The sequence below is a fragment of the Rhinolophus sinicus genome, linkage group LG01 (assembly GCF_036562045.2).
Source record: "Rhinolophus sinicus isolate RSC01 linkage group LG01, ASM3656204v1, whole genome shotgun sequence".
Classification (NCBI taxonomy): Eukaryota; Metazoa; Chordata; class Mammalia; order Chiroptera; family Rhinolophidae; genus Rhinolophus; species Rhinolophus sinicus.
This window is the reverse complement of record NC_133751.1, coordinates 154,075,753-154,100,492: the sequence shown is the minus strand read 5'-3', so window position 1 is coordinate 154,100,492 and position 24,740 is coordinate 154,075,753. Positions and strand designations below refer to the sequence as shown.

Genomic DNA, 24,740 nt, shown 5'->3' with positions numbered 1-24,740 from the left:
AGTAACTGAACACAATTTGTTTTTACAATGTACATCTACTAATGAGAGGGCAAAAGTCTTACTGTTGGGTTACGATTTTGCTTAGTTGGTGTTCAATATTAGTGTCCTCTATCATCAAGTCATCGCAAATATTCATCGTGAAACCATTTTTAGTTCCTGGACAGCAGGCTAGATGTGGTTCACAGAGTATAGTTTGCAAACCCCTGCTCTTGATCAGTGTTCTCAACTTGAATGTGCATCATAATTTCTTATAGGGCTTGTTAAAGCAGATTGCTGAGTCCTGTCCCCCCATTTCCGGGGAGGCCCATGGATTTGCATTTCTAACAAATTAGCATTAATGATGATGCTCCTGGTCTGAGATCATAGTTTTAAAACACTGCACTTGATGCTGGTCTTTTAAAAAAATCACATTGAATACAAATCTATATATCTTATGTTTTCATCGTTTGCTTACATATTTCAGCTCACTTGATAGACTGTACCTTTTTGAACTCCAAGGTACAGCGTTAGTAAATCCAAAGTTAAATATTTTATTTTAAAAATGAAGAACTATTTAGCTAGATCAGGATTGATAATAAAAAGAACTCTTGTCCCTTAAATAGCTATTGGTTGCTTGCTTACAAAGTCAGGCGTCAGCCATCAGCATCTACTTATACCTGTCTTCCATAAAGAATGCCTGAATAGCATTTTCCCAGTCCAATCAAACTTCTAAAATAGTATGCAATACTCCAAAGGATATGTGGGGGAAACATAACAATGAATAGCATTTTCCCAGTCCAGTCAAACTTCTAAAATAGTATGCAATACTCCAAAGGACATATGGGGGAAACATAACAATGACAGTTTTGCTTTAGATTTAACTTGTCCTAATTCACCAAGCACATTATCAATATAATGATTTTTGGACAGAATTCATTGACATGTTCGACCCATAGAACTTAACACAGAGACTTTCCTGAGGCCGCCAAGGGTCAAAGGAGATACCAGATAACAGTAAATCCTGGTGTAGTCCATGGTCTACTAGACCAAATCATCTTTTAGTTGACTGTTAAGTTGCACTGGGCTCTCACAGACCAGCTTTGAATGATTTGAACTATTACCTATATTGAGGCTGTGGAGAGCTTGATAATGAATGGCAAGGCATTGGCTAATTGTAATGATCACATCTCACCAAAAAGATTCTTTCAGAAAAGAAGCAAAATGGAAAATATGTTCTCCTTCTGTTTATTTGTCCCAATGGTTTAAAAAAATCAGCATTATGGAACCATAATGTTCATCATGACAGATGGGCTTATACATTAGCATCGTGCTTTCAATCAACAGTTTACATTTCAAGAGGAAGGTGAAGAAACTGAATGTAAGGACATCTTCAGCGCCTATTTGTCATTTTCAGTTTTATAACATTGATACAAAAAATAGTATTCTGATTAGCAGCTTGATTGGCAACCCATGTAACCCTAAGTAGTACTACAAACCTGGAGAGTGCACTTTTACAGACAGTTACGTTTGGCGAAATAGTATGTACAATTTTGACAAATAAATACATAAATACAATCATTCATATATAACAATATACCTCAGTGTCAATTATCATCAACAAGCATTTCTAGTAAATTACTTCTTTCATTCACAAGGTACTTTGTTTTGCTCATAAAAACTATCTTCACCTTTACAGAAGAAATGACATAATCAATTCCTCCACTAAACCCATATATTAGGAAACGTAGAAAATGAATCCCAGACGCTTTATGTAAATATTCCTTTGTCTTTTGATAGAAGAGATTTGACTGAAAAATTCCTTCTTTAGCTTCTCTGTAAAGAGTTTGTTTTCCCCATAGCATATCAAGCAAATGGGGTTTTGTTCTTCTGATTTTAATCCAAATCAAAAATGATCTTCATTTTTTGATTCTGGTTATTTAAAAATACAATATTATATATTAAAACTGGCATTTGTGCCAAAATAAGAAGACACAAAGCCACACAAACTAGCCACCAAAGATAAAACTTATTTTTTCCAAAAATAAATTTAAAAAAGAAAATTTAAGAGTACAGACACTAATTATTGATACCTTTTGCTATCCAATGCAAAATGAACAAAACAGGTGGAGGGACAGTCAGAAGGTTTTTTGTAAAAATTGTCTGAATGACTCCTAGCACAATACTGTCTGAAACATTATTTTATGCCAGAGAACTGATAATAATTTTTTTTAAAAAAATGGCATAACAAATAACTGAAACCATAATTGGCCAGTGTCATAAAATTAACAAAAGTAGAAAATTAGAGCTTTTTTGATTACTTGACTTAAACATTTTTGAACATTCAGAAAATGAAGGGCAAACATGCTTTAGGCTATTGAAACACTGGACAAATGACCTTGCCTCACCAAGCTCCATGCAGAAGAAAATGTATACAGCAAGCACATTCTAGCTATATGTACAGTTGGGGAGAAGAGAAAAAAAATGCCTTTAAAATATATACAAATGGTCTTTGATGACTATTTACATGTTTGTCACATGGGCACTATCTAGCATAAAAAAGTTAGGAAATAGTTCTTTAAGACATATGATTCTCTGATTTTTGCTCCTTTTAAAGATTAGGGCTCTATTCCTAATGTACACATATACACACACACTCACACACACACACACACACACACACACACACACACCAATTCATAGATGTACATGTATGATGTTTATAATGTGCAATTCCTTGACACCAAAGATGGCTTGACTGAGCAAGATGGGAGCATGGTCTAGAGGCCTGACGGCTACACGATTGAAAGGTGAACCAAGTACAAAGTCATGAGACTTTTCCAGTGAAGGGAACTCACAGTGGTCGAAGGTTGGAGGGTGGCTCACCTTATGCTGACCCATTTCTCCCAAGGCTTTTTAATGTTGTTTTCTCATCAAACTCAGCAGTCCTGCTGACTGTAAGATGAAGATACATTAAGGGTCTGGGAGGCCTGTCTCACATTGGGTTCTTTTGGACTGGGGATAAGAGATTCAGTGTTTTCAAGAAATAGGCCATGACTTCCATTTATTCATTTTTGTCTCACTGTTTGCTATCAACTTCTAGGGAGGCTTCCAGAGGTCAGGTGAAAAAAAAAACAAAAAAAAAGGGATACACTTCAGTTGTGAGCCTTTGAATGAAAACAAACAGAAGTTTTCTAATGAATGGTAGAAGATGTACAATGTGTAGGTTTGCTGAGAGCCTGTTCTCCTAATAGAAGTAGACTACTTCTATGATTCCTCAAAGTTCTTACTGAGAATTCAGATCAAGTGCTTTCTGAGATCTAAGTTGATGTGATACATTTTGCAAAGCATGTGCTTCAGTTACTCTAATACACCCACAGCCAGAAGCTCCTTCCTAAGGGCACCTTCACTTTCAGCACCCTGGGAAATCAAGATAATGCACTAAAATAACTTATTCATTGAAACTAGAAGAAATGACAGAGAAATTGAAGCTTCCCCAAACACCTAACGTTTCCAAGGAAAAGGTAACATCTTAGAAGAATCAGGTACACTAATAGTTCATATTCGATTTTTATCTTGGCAGATTTTACATTAAGATCATATTACTACTACTGGTGACCATCATTGTACCTATGTAATTATTTTACCAATAAGCATAATGCATGATACATTGCATTTCATAGCACCGTATAAATTAATACTTAGCAAATGTGATTTGCTCTCATAGTATCTGTGAAGTAGGTGTTTTTTCCAAGCCATTTTATAAATGAGCATATTGAAGAACAGCAAGCTTAAGATGCCTGCTCACATGACACAATGGGTATGATGGCATCAGTAGAACCCGAACCCAAGTTTCCCTCTCTTCTTTCCCATGAACCTTAATTACAGAGCCTCCAGAACACCTCCTACCAGCATTGCTGCTAGAGGTACTTGGATGTTTCGGACGTTAGAGAGTATTATATCTATCAACTGTGGGGCTAAATTATTCAATAACATTGGCATCTGTTCAAAGATTTTCTCACCTGCTTTGCAAATGTGTGAGAGGGCATCCTATACTATCGCTAAGCTTATGTTACTTATAATGCATACATAAATTTGTATTTTCTTTGTGTGATTTATTGTTCTTTTGGCCTCCTACCAACTTATTTCTACACATGTGCCTGCCTGAACCAGAAACTGTAAAATGTACTTGGCGACATGGTATGGAGGGTAGCAGGTGACATTTGGCAAAGTCTTCTTGGAGGCACCAGGTAATGTTTGTTGGATGAGCAAGCAGAATTGTCTTCCAAACGTACAGAATATTTCATTCTCAAGTTTAAGTTTCCATTTATTTGACTGCAACTTCCCTGCCAGTATGAAGTTCATTTCTTGTTGGAACCACAAATGCTATACACAGTATGTAACAATATATGTAAAAATTCAATGTAATAGCACACACAATATTAATAATCACATCCAGTATGTCTTCCTGCCTGTGCATTATTTCTGAATTGTTTTTTGAAGGAGTTATGAATTTATTTTTGCAGAGATGATATGAAGACATTACCATGAGTTTCAGTTTCTCAGAACCAGATTTTTATCTCAGATGCACAGTATATAAATCCTAGCAGTTGTTAAGAAGTTGCTTTTTGAGATAAATGCAATGCCTTAGGACCTGAGAATAAAATCTGGCCCTTCTAATTTATGCATTGTTTCTATGACCAGAGCCTAACATTTGTAAATTTGTAATACAAGAAAGGAACTAGGAGCAGGAAGAAAAAGCTTTTTACAAAACCCCTTCACCAGTTTATTTCTCCTGGTGACACCTGTAAAATACCAACACCCTAGGCCCCATTTCTTAAAAAAGAAAAGAAACGTATTTACATTGGTAAAAATCCTAACATCTGAGATGTTTCTTGCTTGACATGTCATTCCAGATTCTGTGCATTTCTTCTGGAGAGATCTGATGCACAGTGATAACTCGGCGATACCTACACAAACTGTAGGCCATTTTCCAGTGATTGAAGCCACTGTTCTGAAAAGGATGTATGCCCAGCTTTCGGAGACAGAGTCCCACATATACATCCTCAAGGTGAAGCAGCCTTGTGTGGAGTGAAGTCTTGTAAATGAGTTCGGCCACATCAGCTGAAAAGATATAACCAGTCCCCGAACAGAATGGTGGGTAGTTACTGTCAGGATACAAATCCCTGGGCATGTACCACTTACTGCGGACGTCCCGGATTGGCCCTCCATTGATGACATAGCCAGTAAAATACCTTCTTCTTGGCTTGGTGGAGGGTTTTAGTAGCTTATAAATAAGATTGTCCATGTTGACAAAAATGTCACTGTCTGTTTTCATGACATACTTGGCTTTTGAACAAAAAGTGGCCACCCATCTCATCCCCATTAATGTTTTGAGGGTAAGGTTATGGTAGGAATCAATAAAGTCCTCCACGATAATGTCGTGGAAGATTTGGCTCTCTTGCTCCACCATCTGATTCAGAACAGGATCCGCGTTCTTGCCCAGGAGGAAGAGAGTGGCTATCTTGATCCCTTTAAAGTTGTTCTCATCCCCCCATGTCTCTCGGATTGCCTGGCGGGCATCAAATTCCTTGTGGGTGGTGCTGATGAGGATAACAAGGAAAGGAATGTTTTTCTCACATTTGTTGGGCTCATTTATAAGAAATTCAAAAGAATGTGGGTTGATAGGTCGAGTTCTTATATTGCCAAACGTGAAGTTTTTCCTGGCAACTGTTATGTGGCTGAATGGCTTGGAGCCAGTGTAGGAAGAAGTAGGACGAGTTACGCTCAAGTACCAGAGAGCGCTGGCCCAGCACACAACTGTCAACACATATAAACAGGAGACTTTTGAAGCCATGGTCTTGAGAGCACGTCTATTTCAAATACTGAAGAATATGCCTTCTTGGCATTAGTTTCTTTTCATCTTGCAAAGGCAGCATAGTACTAATCACAAAGTTCGATAAAGAAGTGTGTGTGTGGGATTGTCCATGTGTCTCAGTGGCAGTCTTGTATCTCTGCATTCATGCTACTTTCTCCCAAACCTGATGGAAGGTTCCATGCCTCAAAAATCTTCTTCTTAACTCTGCAAAATCAATAAAGTAAAGTTGTTCAGATATATGTAGTCATTTCGCATGCTCAAATAAATATAATAAGGGGAGAAGAATTACCCACAATGACGAAAATAAACATAATCATTCATTTCCATCAGTTCTGAAAACTTCTTGACACAACCATCCTCTCTTTTCTTCCCTTGATAGAAATGGTTTATGTATATTAATACCCAATTAACAAGCATATAGATTATAAACTCTGGATAAATATGAAGTAAACTGAACATTAGTAACTAAAACAAGTTTCCCCCTCTTCACAAGAGGACTTCTTTGCAGTCAAACACTTTCTGACACTAAAGTCTTTTTTTCAAGCAGGAAGTTTCACACAGGGCCTCATGTCTCTTTTCCATTTCCCCAAATCTGGGTTTTTGTTTCCTCGACTCCAATGACGCAATCAGTTCTCAACATCTCTTTGCTTTCTCTAGCCCTGTATTTGAAAATGTCAATCACCAATGGAAAATCTCTGCTAAAATTATCTCCTTCGGTTCAGGCTTAGAAATAATTCCCAACTTTCCCTCACCTTTTTTTTTACTTTGCCTTTCACAAATGTTAATTCATACTTCTCAGTTTTCTGAGGCTTCATATGGAGAATATCCTTACTCCTCATGCATGAAGACCATTGCACAAATGCCATTGTGGACTGCTGGCAGTATTCATTTTAGAGTTGATCTAAATGGTATCACTCTTTTTGGTTTTTAACAATTCACCCTTATGTTCCCTTGATGAAATTACACTAGCTCTTTTAATTATTCTTAGTTACTCTTGCCTATAAACATCACAAGAGTATACGAGGCAATTGAGCTTGGGGGCCACAAAGTCAATGAAGATGGGACAGGGCGCTTTCATTGGTGTTCAAATAAAAAAGTTGTCCTTTGGAACTCAAATCCTTTCCAGAACTTCAGCTGCTATCATGCCAGTTAAAAATATGTGCTAGGTTACAAAGTCTATTCATGTAAAAAAATGGTCTCTTCCTTCCTAGCTACAACAAAATGTGGCAGTCCTGGAAGCCAGAGAGAGCAGATAATGGATATCAATATCAACAAGGTCTGCTTCAAAGAAAACTATACACTTACATGTACAGACTGTGTGGAAAGACTTTAACTGGGATTATAGATTGAAAATCATGCTTCGAAGCACAATAGTTATACCGAAATAAGAAGACATGGCAACAGCAGAGATAATACACATCCGCTTGTATAAGCCAATAACTGACTGTGAAGATATGATCCACGTGAGACCAGCAATAACTCAGTGTGGTTACGGTTCTCACTAAATGGATCTTAGAATGTCTTCAAGCAGCATGACTCTAGGCATAGTCAGGCCGTCATCCAACCCACAATAAGTGCTCTCCAAATATAGGCTCCAGTATCCTTGTCCGCCTGGAAGAAACATCTGCTCCAAGGTGCACCAAAGTTGATAAAAATAAGGATGTGATATGCACCAAGCTTTGAAACTTTACACAGGAAGCAAAAGGAAGTGAGAGAAACCAGTAATAGTTTAGAAAAGGATTTTTCACCTTGTGATACATAGACATCACCTCCATTTGAATTCCAAAGGAATGTGAGTCTCAGGATGGTACTAGAAACCAAACGTTCTCCACCAGTATCCTAGCCTACTTAGCTGATTTTTCTTAGCCTATCTTTATCATCATATGGCCCTTGTCGCCTTTCAGACTTTCCCACTAAACTGTGAGCCACCTATTACTGAGCTGTTTAAAGACCCAAGAACCTCACCTGGAAGAGGCTCTTGTCAAGTTCTCGATTGAAGCCATTAACCAGGCTATTAGTGGAGGATTAATGGTGTGTGAAAAACATTGGAAACACAGAAATAGAACTCCTACTCCTCCTCAAGGAACTCAGTCTATGAGGAAAAACTTCAAGTAAATGATTAAAACAATGGGATAAAAGTTTCCATCCCGAGGCTATCAGAGTACACAGGAGAGGTGGGCTGGTGGACAGGATGTGAGAGAACCATGTCCAGTGCTGCAGACTGCACAGCACAGCTGCAGAGGGCACCATGCTCATAGACTGCAGTGTGAATCCCATTCCTCCATTTCATCCTGGAGTCAAATGATGAGTTGCCTCTGGAGAGGATGCCATGTGAATTTCAGAAAAGTTACTATCTAAGCTGAATCTTCAAGGACAATTAGGAATTATCTGGATGAGAGTTGGACATTCTAGGCAAAGGGAACAGTATATGCAAAGGCATAAAATGAGAGAGTATGGTGTGTGCCAGGACTGTAAACAGTGGAGTAAAGGAAGAGGACAGGGTGATGGGGAGAAGGGCGGGAGTGGTGAGGTTTGGGGCTATCCCGATAGGCAGGGCCCCAGGATGAGTGGCACTCAGAAACTGTTCTGAGCTGAGTAGCTCGTTACCCATCTTTGCAATCTAAAGGGTATAATGGGTTTTTTACCTTCCCAAAATCCTGAACACTGATTTCAATAGTAATTCATTCTTCCATATTAAGGATTTCTTTCTCTCATTGTTCTATGACCCAGAAGAATAAGTGACAATTTGTTTTATCCAATACCTTTCTGTATGATTTTCTGGGGGGAGGGACTCCATAAACACAGGTACCAGGAAATTTAGAAAGAGCTAAAAGAGGGAGAAACAGAAGAGAAATAGGTGAGATTGTGAATAAGTATATGTATCTATACATACTTTTCATTGAAGAATAAGAATTCTTCTCTAACCCATGATACTGCATACCATTATTATTTTAGGCCTCATTTTAAAATGCATATGTATACCAGGCACTATGATATACTCTGTTTTCCATGTCGTATTTTATAGTGCTTCGCTCCCTACAGGGTTATGAGAGGTATTTTCTCCATTGTATTGATGACAGAATGTAAACTCAGAGACAGTGTGTTTCCCCAAAAATAAGATCTAGCCAGACCATCATCTCTAATTCTTCTTTTGGAGCAAAAATTAATATAAGACCCAGTCTTATTTTACTGTAATGTAAGACCAGGTCTTATATGATATAATATAATATAATATAATATAATATAATATAATATAATATAATATAATATAATATAGTATAATATAATATCGGGTATAATATAGTATAATACCGGGTCTTATATTAATTTTTGCTCCAAAAGACGCATTAGAACTGATTGTCTGGCTAGGTCTTATTTTTGGGGAAACGGTAGGATTGGTATCAGTTTGGGTGTTTGTTTTTCTAAGGTTAGTGACTATACTGTACAGATTTTCCTGCTAGAGAATTCTTTTTTCTTTCTGGGAAATTCAAAGCTCAAAGTCCACTGAAAAGCAAAGAAAATGTCAACTGAAAAATTCTGGGGAAGGAGCTATGTGTCAAAAAGGGCAATCCTCTGGAGGATCCTTTCAGTTTTACAAGGTTTTGTTATTTTTTTCAAATCTTGTTTATTGACATGTTAATGTGTCCGTAAAATAAGTTGTACATAAATCATTTGTCATTCCTTTTAGCAGCCCTTCCACAACCACAGACACTGATGACACATTAACTTGTCATCCATTAAATACAAATCCCTCCAAATAGAAACATTCACTAGAACGCTTGAAAGATTTTCCCCCCAGGGTCCTTACTGTATCGCAGATTACCTCATTCACAGAACTCTCCAGTAACTTCACCTTTCAGGAAGTTAATGGGACAGAATTTTCAATTTAAGAAACACATGTTTCGCCTAGAAATCGTATAGTGGATAGTTTATTTTGAGTAATTTATTTTTAAAAAAGTCCCTACATTTGCCAAAGTTCCTCTGTTGTACAGCCAGAGGTAAGCCCTTGGAGCAGGTAGATAGGATCTCTCGAGTGGCCTGTGCATAAGTTGGAGTGCCAAGTTCATGTCTTTCCCCATCAGGGTTGAGGCAGGTACAAGTCAACAATGATTTCTGATGCCTCGGTTGCCCCTTAGTTGACTTAGCAAATATTCCATCTTCCCTACACCCTTGGGTGAGGCTGCAGGGCCCCACCAAAAGGCCTGTGTTCACTCTCTGATGTCTCAAGGAATATAATCTCCAGGTTCTGACTTCCACTGGATTGTCAAATCTACTTTATTTGTTCATCAAAGACATACTGAACACCTGTTAGAGATGTACAAGCTGTACGACAGATGGGGAGCTTATTTTCTAGGAGAGGGAGGCAAAAAATAAAACACATGATAAACGAATGCAAAAATAATTTCTGGTAGCCATAAATATGCTGTGCTGTAAATAAAGTGGGGTAATGGGACAGACACTGAACAGAGGTAATGGCAGCGGCTACTTTAGATAAAGTGGTCTCTCTCTGAGGAAGCAACATTTGAGATGAGAACAGAATGCCTTGCAAACTCTGGTTCAGTCTTTGAGTCTTTAACCAAAGTTTTGTTTCGTTGCTTGGCTCTTTGGAATTAATGCTGTATTAGGAACATTTTTTTGGTTTTGACCTCTGCCCCTCCCTGGTCTTTTGCATCTTCTTGGCTTCCTGTTTCCCACCTGTGGCCATTCCACCCATTCCTGTAAATGGTCTTAGTGTCTCGAAATGTAGGTTATGTGACTGGCATTCGTTTTCTAGGACTGCCGTAACAAAGTACCACAAACTGGATAGCTTAAACAACACTGATGTGTGGTCCAACAATTCTGAAGGCTAGAAGTCAACAATGGTGTTGGTAGGCTTGGTTTCTCCTGAGGGCTGTGAGGGAGAATTTGTTCCATGGTTCTCCCCGAGCGTCTGGTGGTTTTCTGGAAATCTTTGGCACTTCTGGCTTATAGAGTCATTACCCAGGTCTCTGGATTCATCTTTACTTGGTGTTGTTCCCATGTGTCTCTATGTCTATATTTCTCCTATTAATTAGGACACCCATCATGTTAGATTAGGGTCTACCCTAATGACCTCATTTTAATTTAGTTACCTCTATAAGGGCCTTATTTCAAAATAAGGTCATATATTGAATTACTGGCAGTTAGGACTTCAATATATCTTTTTTTTTGGAGGGCACAATTCTACTCATAACACCTACTTTTCTTGGTAGCAACAAAATGACGTACTTTGCTCCAGAAGACTTCACATTTTATCTTCTAGATTTGAGCAGGTAAATTCTTGGGTTGTGGTAAACCAGCTTTTAAAGGGTGAAACATTTGTAATTAGTATTCAAAGAAGAATGAAACATGAGTGTGAAAAGGGACATAAAGTTTGGTTTATTTTTAGATTTAAAAAAAGTTAGATCAGATTATTTATTTTAAGACCATGTGAAGAATATGGCATAGTTTTAAGCAGTCCTTCACTCCTGCCACTTTCTTTTTCTTCTTAAAAACACTAATGCGTTGAGAGAGATAAGCCAGGACTGTGACACATTTTCCAAAAGGTTGGGGCCAACCGTGACTGAGATGAGAACTAGTGTCTGGGGAATAAAAACAATGCTCCTGTCTCCCCACCCCCAACCCCACCCCCAACCCCACCCCCACCCCCACTCCTGACAGCCTGGGTGAAACCCTACCAGCATTTCTATTATTCAGAGCCAATTTTGAATAGTCACAGACCACATTGCATTACAAAAGTGGTTTTAACATTAAAATCCACATAGTAACTTTAAAATCCTGGTGCAGAAAGATAAGACAGTTGAAAAAACAAACAAACAATTTTAACCAGTTAAAAAAGAAGAAAGAAAAACACAAATTCAGAAAAAGTGAAAAAAGAGAGCGAGAGAGGCTATTAGTGGTTATGAAACGCTCTTGAAATGGATGAGAAGCTGGCTCTGCAGTACATCAGGACATTAAGTAGGGTAAATGAGATTCTTTCTGAAAAATGTTTTGATCTTAAATGACTTTCGTCAGAACTGGTGTATGAGTGAAGTAAAAGGAAAAAAAAAACACCACTCATTCTATGGGGAAATATAGGAACTCAGACAGCACTAGAACTAATTGATAAATGAGCCCCAAAGGCCAGAAATTCTACTGGGCTGCATTAATTTGGCAAATGATTATCTTGATGCCCAACTCCCTCCTTTCCTCTTGCTCTTATAATTATGCTCTAAATATGCAGAGGAAAGGAAGAAATAAAGCACTATTAGCACTAGATAATGGTCCTTGAAGGGAGAATTTCATAAACCATCATGTTACACAGCTTGCTAACTTATTATCTCTCCAGATCACAGAGGGCTGGCTTTCTCTCCTAGCCTTTCTTTGAAGTAAGCCTCCTTGGCTGTGGGAGGCATCCTGCCCACCGAAGTCAGAAACCCTGAATGCTCACAGAAGAAAGTGTTCTGACTCCTCTGCCTCAGAAAGACACAGAGCTCATTTGTTTCTTTAAAAATTTAATTATGAATCCTTTCAAAGAGACCCCATAATGGAACTCGCCCAGCAGATCATTTGCAAAGAGGAAGTGGCGCAAAGCAAAAGGTGATATTCATTATGACTTGGCAGTTGAAATGATTTCCCTCCTAAATCTGGAAGAAATTATGTGAACCTTTCTCCTTTCAGTTCAATACACCTTGAAATTTATTGAAAGGGTCTTTATAAACTGTTCAGGAGAATGGGGCCAGCTTGTAAGAGGGGTGGTCGAGAGGTGGATGTCTTTGTGTGGATATAGGGCACGTCCTGTTCTGAAAGCCACACTCTATTTCACCGTAGAACAAGTCCATTTCAAATTAGAAGGAATATTATAGCTTTCTTCAAATCAATGTGTTGCCCTACTTCTAGAATTCAGAGAATTTTTAAACATCGCTACAATCCTCTCAGGGAAAAGTAAAAATTAGGATATCTCATTATTTTAAATAAATGCTTGGCTTCCTTTGCAGTGATGGATATTGTGTCTTGACTACCTTACATGAGACACATTTTAAAAGATGGGAAGAGCAATCATTTATTTAATCATAAGAGCCTGGGAGCCTGGCAATGTGGTTGGATAGGGTTTCTCCATTGGGAAAGGAAATGCCAGGATATTTTTATTACAGATGTGGAAAAGGATGAGAAGAAAGGCATTCTACTAATATAATCAGCAGCTGAGAGAATTTAAAAATGATGAGCTGTGTGATACCCAAAACAGTATTCATTTGACCCATTATTTGGGGTGGGGGTGGGGGAACTGATATAAATAGATATTCTTAGAAATCAGAAAGATGTTAGTTAGTGTACTTGCTATTTAACATTTACAAAGTCTAAGGTGATATTTCTTAGACATCTCATCACAGAGAGGTATTATTTTAGGTCATGTTTAAAAGAGTGATGATATTAATACCATACAGAAACTTCTAACTTATGGAAGAGAATATACAATTTTTATTTTCCTTTTAATTTTTTTTGGTCTTTTCTAACTCAAATGCTCCTTATACAATATCAATGTACTGGAATACATAATAGCCCAAACTAATTTTATGTAGATGCCACCAATCGAAATTAATTTGTAGGCAGTCAATCTTATGGCACTGGGAGACCTGAATTCAAATTCTAGATTTTTAGTCATTGGTTCTGAACTCAATGCATCTCTGCCTTGTTTCCCCATCTATAAAATAAGTATGATAAAATCTGGCCATACTTTGCAGGGTCATTGTAAGGATCAAATGAGATACTATATTTGAAAATACTTTGTGTACTGAATACTGCTATATGAATGAAAAGTATTATCATTATTAATATAAATACAATAAATAAAGACAAATCCAGAGATGATCACCTATAAAATACTTCATGAATGATGATCAGTGAGAGCATCCTGACAATTTATTGCAAAAGCAGTTTTTTACTTGGCAGTTTCAAAAGAAAAAAGAAAAGGTTGGCATTTCCAGTACTGTTTTTATAAGAAGTTTCAATTTCATTTTATAATGCCTATGTAAAAGGTCTTACACTTCAGTTAAAAAAAGGGGTGCACGGGTGGTAGATGAGGGTAAATGGGATCAAATATATATAGTGATGGAAGGAGAACTAACTCTGGGTAGTGAACACACAATGTGATATATAGATGATGTAATACAGAATTGCATACTTGAAACCTATGTAACTTTACTAACCATTGTTACCCAATAAACTTTAATAAAAAAGGGGTGCACAAGTTATAGGAAATATTATTATGACTAGTATTATTAGTGATAATGTGTTGTATAATCAGAATTTTTCAAATACAACTTTAGAATATAAAAATTATACCAGATTTTGGTGGAAGGAGAACTGACTCTGGGTAGTGAACACACAATGTGATATATAGATGATGTATTACAGAAGTGTACACCTGCACCCTATGTAACTTTACTAACAATTGTCACCACAATAGACTTTAATTAAAATAAGAAAAGCAGAAAAAAAAATTACACCAGATTTAAATAGCCCTGTGAGTAGCATTTACATAGCCATAATCAACATTCTATGTACACTAAGATAGCCTTAAATGGCTATACCATGGTTTCATAGATGTTTAAGACAAAGACAATATGAGATTCATCACGTTTTTATTGTCAGGGTTGTAATAGAACCTACCCAAAATACATTACAATGTATATCATCATGCCATCACTTAACTAATAAGGGACTCATCAATGTTTACCATTAAAACCAGATTATATATATATATATATATATATATATATCTGAAAAGGACCACTATGCTTTTCTTTGAATTTATTCATTCATTATATTTGACAATCCCATGATTAAAATTTATAAATGTTATGTTAAATATACAAATGAAAATGCAAATTCCCTACCTTTAAAGTATGTATAGCTACATTAACTATAATCTATGTGGGAAGAAATAAGGAATAATTAGAGGTATGGTACTACCACTGAAATAATTAATTCTTAATGGGGATGATTGGGCTAGACTCATGGAAGAGACAAAATTTGACTCAGGTCTCAAATTTGAAAGAATGAATAAAGAAATCTCAATAGCAGAAAAATTAATTGTGGGGAGAGACATTCAATGGTAACAAAAGCATTTACAAAAACAACAAAGGTGTTATTTGGTTTATTTGGAGAATAGGCAACTGTTCAGTTTGGCAGAGTGTTGGATTAATGGTGGACTGTAGTTGAAATTAAGAATGCAAAGGGAGTCACTGCTCATGAGTATCTTATTTTTAACCATGCCTCCATCACTTATCCTTCTTCAATATACTTTCATAACTGTATTTTAGGTTGATGGTTACTTTGTGTCATATGGAAAGACCTTTCAACCAATAGGCTAGTTTCCTCAACTGCTTTTTACTGTGTCTCTTCAATAAACTGAAACCTATGTAAGGGAAAAGATTTTATATGGCTTTATCACTATTTTATTACTCTCATTATTATGTCTATCTTTAGCACTATGCCTAAGCATAAGGGCACAGTGCAAGAAATACTTCGGTTGATGAAAAAATAATTGTTGAATAAATGTTTTCCAGATAGCCATAAACAGAAATTTGTCATTCAATAGTAGCCTCAACAAGAACCCTTTGCTAAGATATCATAGAGAAGTGGACTTTATTCTAGAGCAAGTATTTATGTAATGTGCTGGAAAAATGCACTGACAGGTGATTCGTAGTTTGAGTGTATGGTATCTTCTTCCATGCCTGGTCTTTTGCACTGTGCCATTCAAAGTAAATTTTGGCTTGTGATTTCATTCTTGAACTCATGACATTGTTATAATGTTTCTAGATTAATAAATTTGCTGGATGAAAGATACCTTTTCTGTGGAAGACAATAAACACACACACATACAAACACACACTCAGAACTAGTAAGAGAGAAATTCAGGAAACATAATGTAGAATCTGAACCTTTACTGGAGTGAATATTTTTCAAAATTTTTTCACAAATTGTCAACTGTCAAATCCTTGAATTATTCTTCCCTGAATGTCTCTCTGAACTGATTTTTTATAAATCATCTGGCTTGCTGTTGTGGTGGGTCATTTGTGATTCCATCCATCTTGTCCAGTTACAGCAGTAACATGTGTAAATTGGATCTCCAAGGAGTGATAAAGTGATGTAAATAGTGCTTTTCACCTGTGTTACCATAGCCACAGTAGCTATTCGCAGTAGCTACTGTGCTGTGTTCGTCTATAAAATCTCCTAACAAGGTGCTCCACCTCATGTCACACCCAAGCTACTGAGAAGAGTATACACATTGAAGAGTTTGGAGCCAATTCAACTTCACTGCCAAAATTGTCTTTCCAGGAAATTATTTTCAGAGCTAATTTAGGTTGGTTTTAATAGGCTTGGAAATTCTTTACAGAGAATATATTGCCAGATTTAAGAATATAACTTGCATTTTGGGGTAATAGGAATGGGATGAAGAATAATGCTCTAACAACTGGAAAATTTTCAAGGCATGAAGCACAACAGCAATAATGGGTTCCAAGGGTTACCTGCGCATATGTCAGTCCCAGAAGACTAACAGAGAAGTATAGATGCCTCTGGGTCCCTGGGGAGCTCTAGGGCAGGTTGTGTGGGAAAATTGTCAGAAATCAGGATTATTATTGATCTTCCACTTGGGTCACAGAGTGAAGCAAATAAGTGAATGCCCAATACGAGTAATGTATTCATGTGATCTGAAAGAAGTTTTTCAAAGTGCTGCCTATAGCCATATCCTCATTTTATATCCATGTCCTTATTACTCTGGGTCGTAAGATGTGAATGGGTTGAAACACTGGGTTAAACAAAATTCTTCAGATCTGTTTACTGTAGGACTGCTCAGAGTATTTAATATGACCCATTCCTTTAAGAATCTCAAGACAGATATACAACATTGCTCGCAGAATTTTGTTATTAATAGGAGCTTCTTGGGAACAATTTGGGATACCATGTCCTATTCGACAGTTAAAATGCTCCATTACTTCCCTTTTGGAATTATAAATGACTATCACTGCTTTTTTGGTATTGCATTTTTTTGTTTCTTAAAAAGTGATCTAAAAAATAAAGGCAGACCAGTCACCACTTTTTTGGTTACTTGATGGGGTAAACATAATGCTATTAGAATTATCTATCTAAACAAAAATTCATGTAAGTCTGGTATCTTATAACTCTTGATTTTCTTAACTTCTCTTTTTCTAACAGGGGATTTCAAGAATTTCTTGCTTTTGACAAAGCTTTTGTTTTAGTATTACAATGCATACTTAAGACAAAATTTAGAGGATCAACGTAAGCAATAAAGAAAATAAAAGTCACCCATAATCCTATCAAACAGATATAAGCACTGTTGACAAGTAGAAGTAGCCCTTTTCTCTATTTGCAATTTATATATTTTAATGTGTAAATATAGGCTCATGTTGTACGGACATTTTCATGCACTTTTTTTGCACTTAGCAAGCATCATCAACGCCTTTGCCTGCTATTCCCTACTCTCCTGCTACTTTGTTTTCAGTGACTGCCGTACTTTATTTATGGAATCATCCCTTCACGGTTGGATATTTAGCCTTACAGGCTTCCAATTCTTTCCAAATTTACTCTGCTGGCATTCTCAGAGTCCAGTGGTGTGAATATTAGAACAGATGACACTGTTCTTGGTCCAATCAAGTCTTGTCTTAGAAACTTCACATGTCTCAATCGTGGTGTCAGAAAACAACGGTCTGCTGCCTGCAGCCCCTGAAATCATACTCATGGTACTAACAGTCATAACTTGCCAACCTGGCTCATCAACCTGTAACTACAACTTATTCCCGGGCCACTAATATTTCAGAGGAACAATACGAGCAATCAAAATCTGCCATTGATGGGTCAAATCCACAGAATAGGACTAAGTCAAACCTTCTATCACTGGTGATGAAAATAATATGGGATCCGGGGACCTTTAGGATGGCAGCATGAGACAGTTCCCTGTTTTATTTGAAGTCCTTTTTTCAAAAAAGACTTTATCTCAGAGCTTGTTCTTGAATGCCCACCTCATTTACACCGTAGATAGTACCTTCAGCACCACAGGGGCAGCTAGTAAGAGGCTGAAATCAGCATATCCTGGTAGTCTGTTTCATGAGCCAACTTCAGTACTGATTTGAGCTGACTGCCAAGTACCGAGGAACCCTATCTGGAGATTCACCCCAGAAGTTCTGGGCATCTGGGCAGGTGTGTTGTGAGGGAGCCTGGTGGGCTGGATTTCCCTGGTCTGAATGGAGTTCTCCTCCAGGCATGCTGTCTTATGAGGATAAGCTATTAATTGCTTTTTATCCCAGTGTCCCTAACTGTGATGCACCTTGAAGTAATAATTCAAATAAAGGAAGTCAAACTGGACTAGAAATACCTTGACTATCTCTATGAGTCAAATTTTTATGAAAACTTGCAGCTACAAACTTTTATTTTTTGAGTCCCAGAATTTGGATTTTGTCAGTAATCCTGACAAGGCTTTGTTAACGTACTTGTACCAGGAGACAGTATTGTGAGGTGTTAAAACTACAGATCATGTAGTCAGGCAACTTGAGTTCAAATTCTGTCATCTGCCAGCTGTATCACTGATCGGCAATCACTTGCTCAGCTGGAAGACAGAAAACGTGTGTCTACTTCAGAGTCATGAAAAGAACAGGAAAGACATATCAGGAAAGCAGTCTTGGCACATGTTAGGGCTTAATAAGCACTATTATTATTCATTTTAATATTTAAGGAAAATTATAACAATATTTAAATATTTTAATACACTGTATTATCAATAATGTTATTACTATCGCTACTATGCGCAGGCCCTGTGCTAGCTCCTGGGGTAGAATGATGAATAACACGCTGTCCTTTAAGGAGATGAAGTTTAGTGAGTAGCCACCTGCCGTTTAACTCGATACAGTGTTGTAAGCAATGAAATACACGACATAAAAGTACGTATGAGATGTTGTGAAGATCGATTGCTCAGTGTAGAGTGATGTAGGGAACACTTGCTGGAGTGACGTGGCACGGGCAGTAGACTTACTTGTCCGGCATCAGCCTGGGTTACTAAGATGCGGTTGCTGCTTCCTTCTAGGGCTTTCAACTCCAGCTTAAATTGAAAGCACTGGAGAGACCTCGAGTGTTTTTGTTTTGTTTTGACCATTTGCTTTTATTGTCTTAAAGAAGATGTACTAAAACAAGTCCCTATTACTCTCTGTACAAAGTAGCTATTGTAATACTATGTACCTTTATATAGCCTAGTTCAGGGAATAAATTTTAATTCACTTGGATTTGTTCTTTTTCCAATTTAACATTTAACACCAAACCATATTCTATTCAATAGTTTTAAAAAAGTAATAGTTTCTGGTGTTTAATTAAGCAAAAACAAGCAAAAAAAAAAAAGGAATTATATTTTAAAGGAAACACATTATGGTAATGGTAGGGAAAATTACTTAACTATATTAGCCTTTCATCCTTATTTCCCACAGTTTACATATTTTCCCTTCTCCCTGAGATATTCTCTTAGCAGCAAATACAGAATCTCAAAATTTGTACTCACTGTAACGATAAGGATTTCTTGCATCTGTCTGGGGCATTTTACTTGCCTAATTAGGAATGTGGCTTCAGTGGCTACTGGCTAAAAAGCAGCCTGATGTTCTTTTTCACCCCATTAGGAAAAGGGGGAGCCTGAAGGGGACCTTTGGTCCTCATTAGATGGCTGCTATGTTTCATTTGTACATTTTGCAGAAGGTGCTCAGGCAAGTATGGCAAGGCCGCTGTAGCCAGGTTTGCTAATTGGAGAATGTGAAAGTGTATTCATATCATCTCAGTGTGTCTGGGGAATTTGCCAAATTGGAGATTTAATCCCATTGTCTTTCTTTCCCTAAAGGCATAGAACGGCACTATCTCAAATATTTGGCCTCCATTCAGATGGAGTGGCTCACAATGATCAAATGTTATATGTGAATGAACCACAAAAGTCAACTTTTTTGTCTTGAGGGTGAAAACCTTGACTTGATGCATAATGTTTTGTAACAATGGATGGAGGAGATTGCTCTGGAGTAGCTTTTTTTTTTAAAAAAAAAGCTGTTCAAGGAGGTTCGGAGTATCACATAGGTTTGTTTATCAAGTTTTCATTCTTGGTGAAGTGAATGGCAGTAGGTAAGGCAGTGACAGAGTTTCTTAGCTGGCATTAATAGGATTTCAGTATGTTTATAGGCATGATTAGTTTAGAAACTTCATTACTACAGTTTATAGGGAGAAAGTCTCTAGAGAGATTAATCATGTGTAACCAAAGTAGAAGAACCAGTGGAATCTAAAGCTAGAACTTGGGTCTCTGATTCTACTAAGAGGCTTGTTATCTTCTGGAAAAGAGACCACGCTGCCTTTCAGGACAGACAAGCCAGTATGAGTAAACTGGTCGTTCTTCATCTTCCCACATTATGCCCAGAGGAGGCACACGAAGAAGATCATTATTCAGACAGGGCTGACTTTTTATAAAGGAAAATCTAACCTCCATTTGGATGCCATGTATTTATTGACTTCAAGCTTAAGTTTTCTATTGTGGGCACAAGTGTTCATACAGAAGCCAGTTACATGCACTAGGTTTTCATGACACCAAATGGAGGCTCCTTTTAGTCTGAGTAGATATAAAGGTCCTATGACTCACAAAACCGTCCCTGCCCTGACCTGATTCTCTTTATTTTTGAATTCTAATCTATGTCAGAATCTTTTTGGAAAGGAGACCCTATTTTATCCAGGAAAGTTGTCTTTTTAGATAGTAATCTACAATAGAGTTTGATTCTTCACTGATATACAAGTCCAAGATTGAGCTTGCTTTTGTTAAAAACTCTGATTTTATCCTTACAATCAAAATTTCAATGTGGAAAGTGATCTTAAGAGATGATTGAAGACAATCATCTACTCCAGAGATAAATCACAACATCTTAGATATGGGCGTATTGTAGGAACTATAAGAAGAGAGTTTCCATAATTTCCCGGGGGAATTTGTACTAGGATCTAATCATGTTCACTTAAAGGTGTCATTTTTCACGTATAGACTAGCTATTTTCCTATCATTTCAGCACATATCTTCCAGTTTACCTTGGGACTTGGTGGGAGTGAAATCAATTCCCTTTTATAGTGCTTACGTGAGCACAGATCAGTAAGTTTTAGCTTTCCTTTCCCCAGATTAAGACATGCCAGTTTCGATGGTGGGAGAGAAGATGAGTTTATACCACACATAGTTGTTCCAATGTTGCCCAGTATCACTTTTCAATGAGTGAATCAGGAAATAGCTTCCTTTGGGAAATGGTTTCTATTTGGCTCATTAGCATGGAGCATCTTCAGGATCTTTCTGAGCTTCATTTAAGGAATTGAATTTCCTTGAGATCCTCACAGTAAAATCTGCAACAGTCATGGGTGCCTCTAACTTTTGTATTTGTTAAGTTTATTTCCTAGGGTGGGACTTTTGAGCTCACAACCTCTGCAAGGAGACATGGCCATCTGCCATATAGCTTAATCTCTGAGCTGCGGGCTTGGAGGCAGTATATTTCAAGGACAAGAAGCCAAGGAAGCAAAGAGGGACAGTTTATTTTCACTTTTCACAGACAACAGTGGGAGGGAATCTAAATTCTGGCAGGAGACTGCATTAGGTGCCAAGCTGCCACTGTCATTTGCATAATGTGTAATCTAAAGTGTTGATTCATCTCTAAAAGACAGGCACATTTACTGAGGGGAGGTGAAATTATGCCTGGCTCCTCTGCCTGCCCCTTAAGGACCCAGTTGCAATCCTTCTCTCCATCAACTCCACAGAGGCAGGGACCTTTCTGCCCCACTGAACTTGCTTCTTGTCTCCACCTAGCAAACTGACTAATGGTGCTGGCTCTTCCCCTGTTGCTATCTCTGATGCTGTGGAGTGTAGCTGCTCCTCTCCCAAAGGACAGGAACTGATGGAAATGTGACTAGCTGATTTGGGGTACATTTTTTTTTTTACTTTATTTTTTAAAAAGTGCATCTCAACCCTAAATAGGACTTACCTTTTGAAGATGGTGGAGGAACATGTATGTTCAGAAAGCGATGTGCTGTAAAAACATAAAAACAATTTGATGCTAACGTAATTGCAGACTCACTCATTTTAATAGGCTGTTTGTTGAAGGTGGGTGTTTGGCATAGAATTTTGGTTTTAGAGGCTGGACATATATCTGTTTGCATATTTGTGCAGCATCAAATAGATGTCTTTGTTTTAACAAATGGGTCCTCTCATTTTAATAAAATTCCTAACATTAAATAGTAAGTGAAACGTGTATTTTTAAAAATACAGTGATCAGAAGGGAGACTCCCACAACTTTGACTTTTGTGACATTGTCTAACCTTGGTCCCCATTCCCATCTGTACTGGTATTTAGTACCTTCTCTGGGAGGACCAAAGGTGGGAGGTTTCTATATCCCTTCTACCATAAACACTTTCTAAACATTTATATAAACATTTATCACAAACATTTTATAAACATTTTCTCTAATCCTCAAATAATCATCCTTCTCTTTAGCAATGAGGCAACTGAGGCCCAGAGTATTAAGAAACGTTTCCAGTTCCTTTTCATTGAACCACATGAAAATGCCATTTTTATGTAGCTTAAAAATGGTTGAACATCAGCAGGTTTATTGGCTCAATCCAACAGCCATTCAAGAGAGCTAGGAACCAAACTCCAGCCAGCCAGGATCAAAGTTAGCCTTCCTTCCACTAACCCATGCTGCTGCCTTCTATGTTTATATTCTTGTGCAGCTCCAAATATCTAGCCATGTATGCATTATATACTCAACATAATATGTGGTTAAAAAATATTTATTGATTGGCTTTTGAAAATGGATTTAGAGAAAGCACCGTAGAACTATGTTTTGTAACCATTTAGCAAAGTATTAGGCATCTCAGTTTTTACTGCGGTAAATGTGGGTGGAAATAAAGTACTATTAGATACTATTTTTTGAATCATTAATTCCTCTATTTTCTACATATGGCACAGTTTCCCAGTGTCCAAATAGCTATCATTAGTGACGGGCTCTTTTTTGGGACAGGTGAAATCCTACATCTCTGATCTCCCTTCTTCCTTTGTTTTCTCCTGCCAGTGTGGGTTAGCAATTTCACAGGTTTTATGAAGTGACCAAGAAAGCACTTAGATAATCCACCTTCAAAATATCCCTCCCCTTTCTTTCTCGGTTAATATCCACACTTTTATTTCTTCCCACTCTGGAGATAATACTCTAATTTTTGGGGCCACAGGTGTTTAGCCCAAGTCTTTATATTGACCATTTTAAGAACATACCCACACATTTTGGAAGAACCCAGGTGGTTTTCGTATTTAGTATGTCCAAAAGATATGAATTTTGAGAGCAAATCAATGACTGCACGATTTATAGTGTAATTACATAGTAATTACTCCATTTGCCTGTGAACATTGAATCCTCTCCATGGGTTTTAAACAGATGTCACAGCAGATGCACCTCATTTAAGGGAGAATTTCTATTAACTATAGCAGTAGTTGGGCTTATTATCTTCAGTGGTGCTGGATTAAATTGAGAAGAGAGGGCACTGTTGAAAACTATCAGGAAGTATGATTCAGATAGGAGAGGGACAGATGTCAAACATGGAAAAGTTCCTATGAGGAAGTATAGCAAATATAGTGTCAGCATTTCAAAGGGTTGACGAATCCTTGGCTTTGGGGTTATGTGACAGTTGTCAGTATAACTGAATTTTGTAGAGATAAGTGTACAAACTTATTTCTACCTATATTATCTCACTTGATAATCATTGGAATCCAGGATGTAGGTTTGCATGTCCTGAGTTTCAGAGGTCACCCAGTGTGGGGACAGAGCCCCAGAGAGCAGTTTCCAGGCTCTCGGCCTCATGTGGAAAGGTGCTGGCTCGTGTAGTAGATGGCCAGCAGCTGTAACCCTTGAGCCATTGGCCACTAATATAACTGCCGTGGCTGCGTTGGGGAGTGGAGTCGAGAGGAAGTCCAGGGGAGTCGGTCGGTTGGCAGAAAAGCAGACAGCAGGTCGCACGTCGTGTGAATCCAGCCTCCAGTGAGACGATAGTGGTATGACTCCCCTACCTATGGCTTCGTGGGTGTTCCTTTTTGGCCTCACCATATCCTGCGTTCTTATGTGGGGAGCGGGAGCTGAGACCCCGCAGGCCACCCCGCGTGACACCCAAGTTCTCCAGGGGGTGTATGGTGGAGCCCAAACCAGAGCCCAGGCTGCCTGGCTCCCCAGTTCACACCACGCTGCTTCTTCAAACAGTCAGTTCAGTCAACAAATCAATTAGACTGTGTGTGTTTTAAAACAAATTGATTGACCTTTTGATTTGTTAGTTTAAAATCAAAGTGATTGAATCAGTTGTTTGTGAAAACACAGGTTAAGAAGTGCTTGTTTATTTTTACATCAAACTCTTGGTTTTGTTGTTATATATTTTCAAAAAGGTGCAGTTTGAAATCCATTCTTTGTGCAACATGGGAGATTGCCAGACACGCACCAGTTTTTAAACTAAATTCGTACACAGCCAGGATAATCACCACTGGTAACATCTTCAAACACGTAGAACAATGTGCTCATATTGAAATTGATGGTTTTAAATTATGAGCAAGTATGAAATAAAAGAATTTACAAACTCCTCAGTTGGAATCTTGATAGCATTTTGCTGATGGCTGGGAAAAACTTGCATATGTCCTTGATTTTCCTTTCTGATATCATCATTGTCATGCGGGGTGGCATGCAGGGTCTCTAGTCCTGCTCCCCACATAAAAATGCAGGATATGGTGAGGCCAAAAAGAAACACCCACGGAGCCATAGATAGGGGAGTCATACCACTATAGTCTCGCTGGCGG

General features: G+C 37.8%; 1 protein-coding gene across 15 annotated transcripts in view; it reads right to left on the bottom strand.

Moving 5' to 3' along the window:
- Window positions 1-1,208: 1,208 nt before the first annotated feature.
- The window catches only part of B3GALT1 (beta-1,3-galactosyltransferase 1), a 520,641-nt gene continuing 497,109 nt past the window's right edge, over window positions 1,209-24,740 (bottom strand). For 5 of the 15 annotated variants that reach the window (XM_074337449.1, XM_074337446.1, XM_074337467.1 and 2 more), the window contains 3 exons: window positions 21,898-21,942; window positions 8,617-8,681; window positions 1,209-6,058 (listed from right to left, as the gene is read on the bottom strand). In XM_074337449.1, coding sequence (XP_074193550.1) covers window positions 4,853-5,833 — 981 coding nt within the window. In that variant the 5' untranslated portion in view covers window positions 5,834-6,058; window positions 8,617-8,681; window positions 21,898-21,942 and the 3' untranslated portion in view covers window positions 1,209-4,852. The other 10 variants (XR_012497994.1, XM_074337486.1, XM_074337454.1 and 7 more) reach the window with 9 other exon arrangements.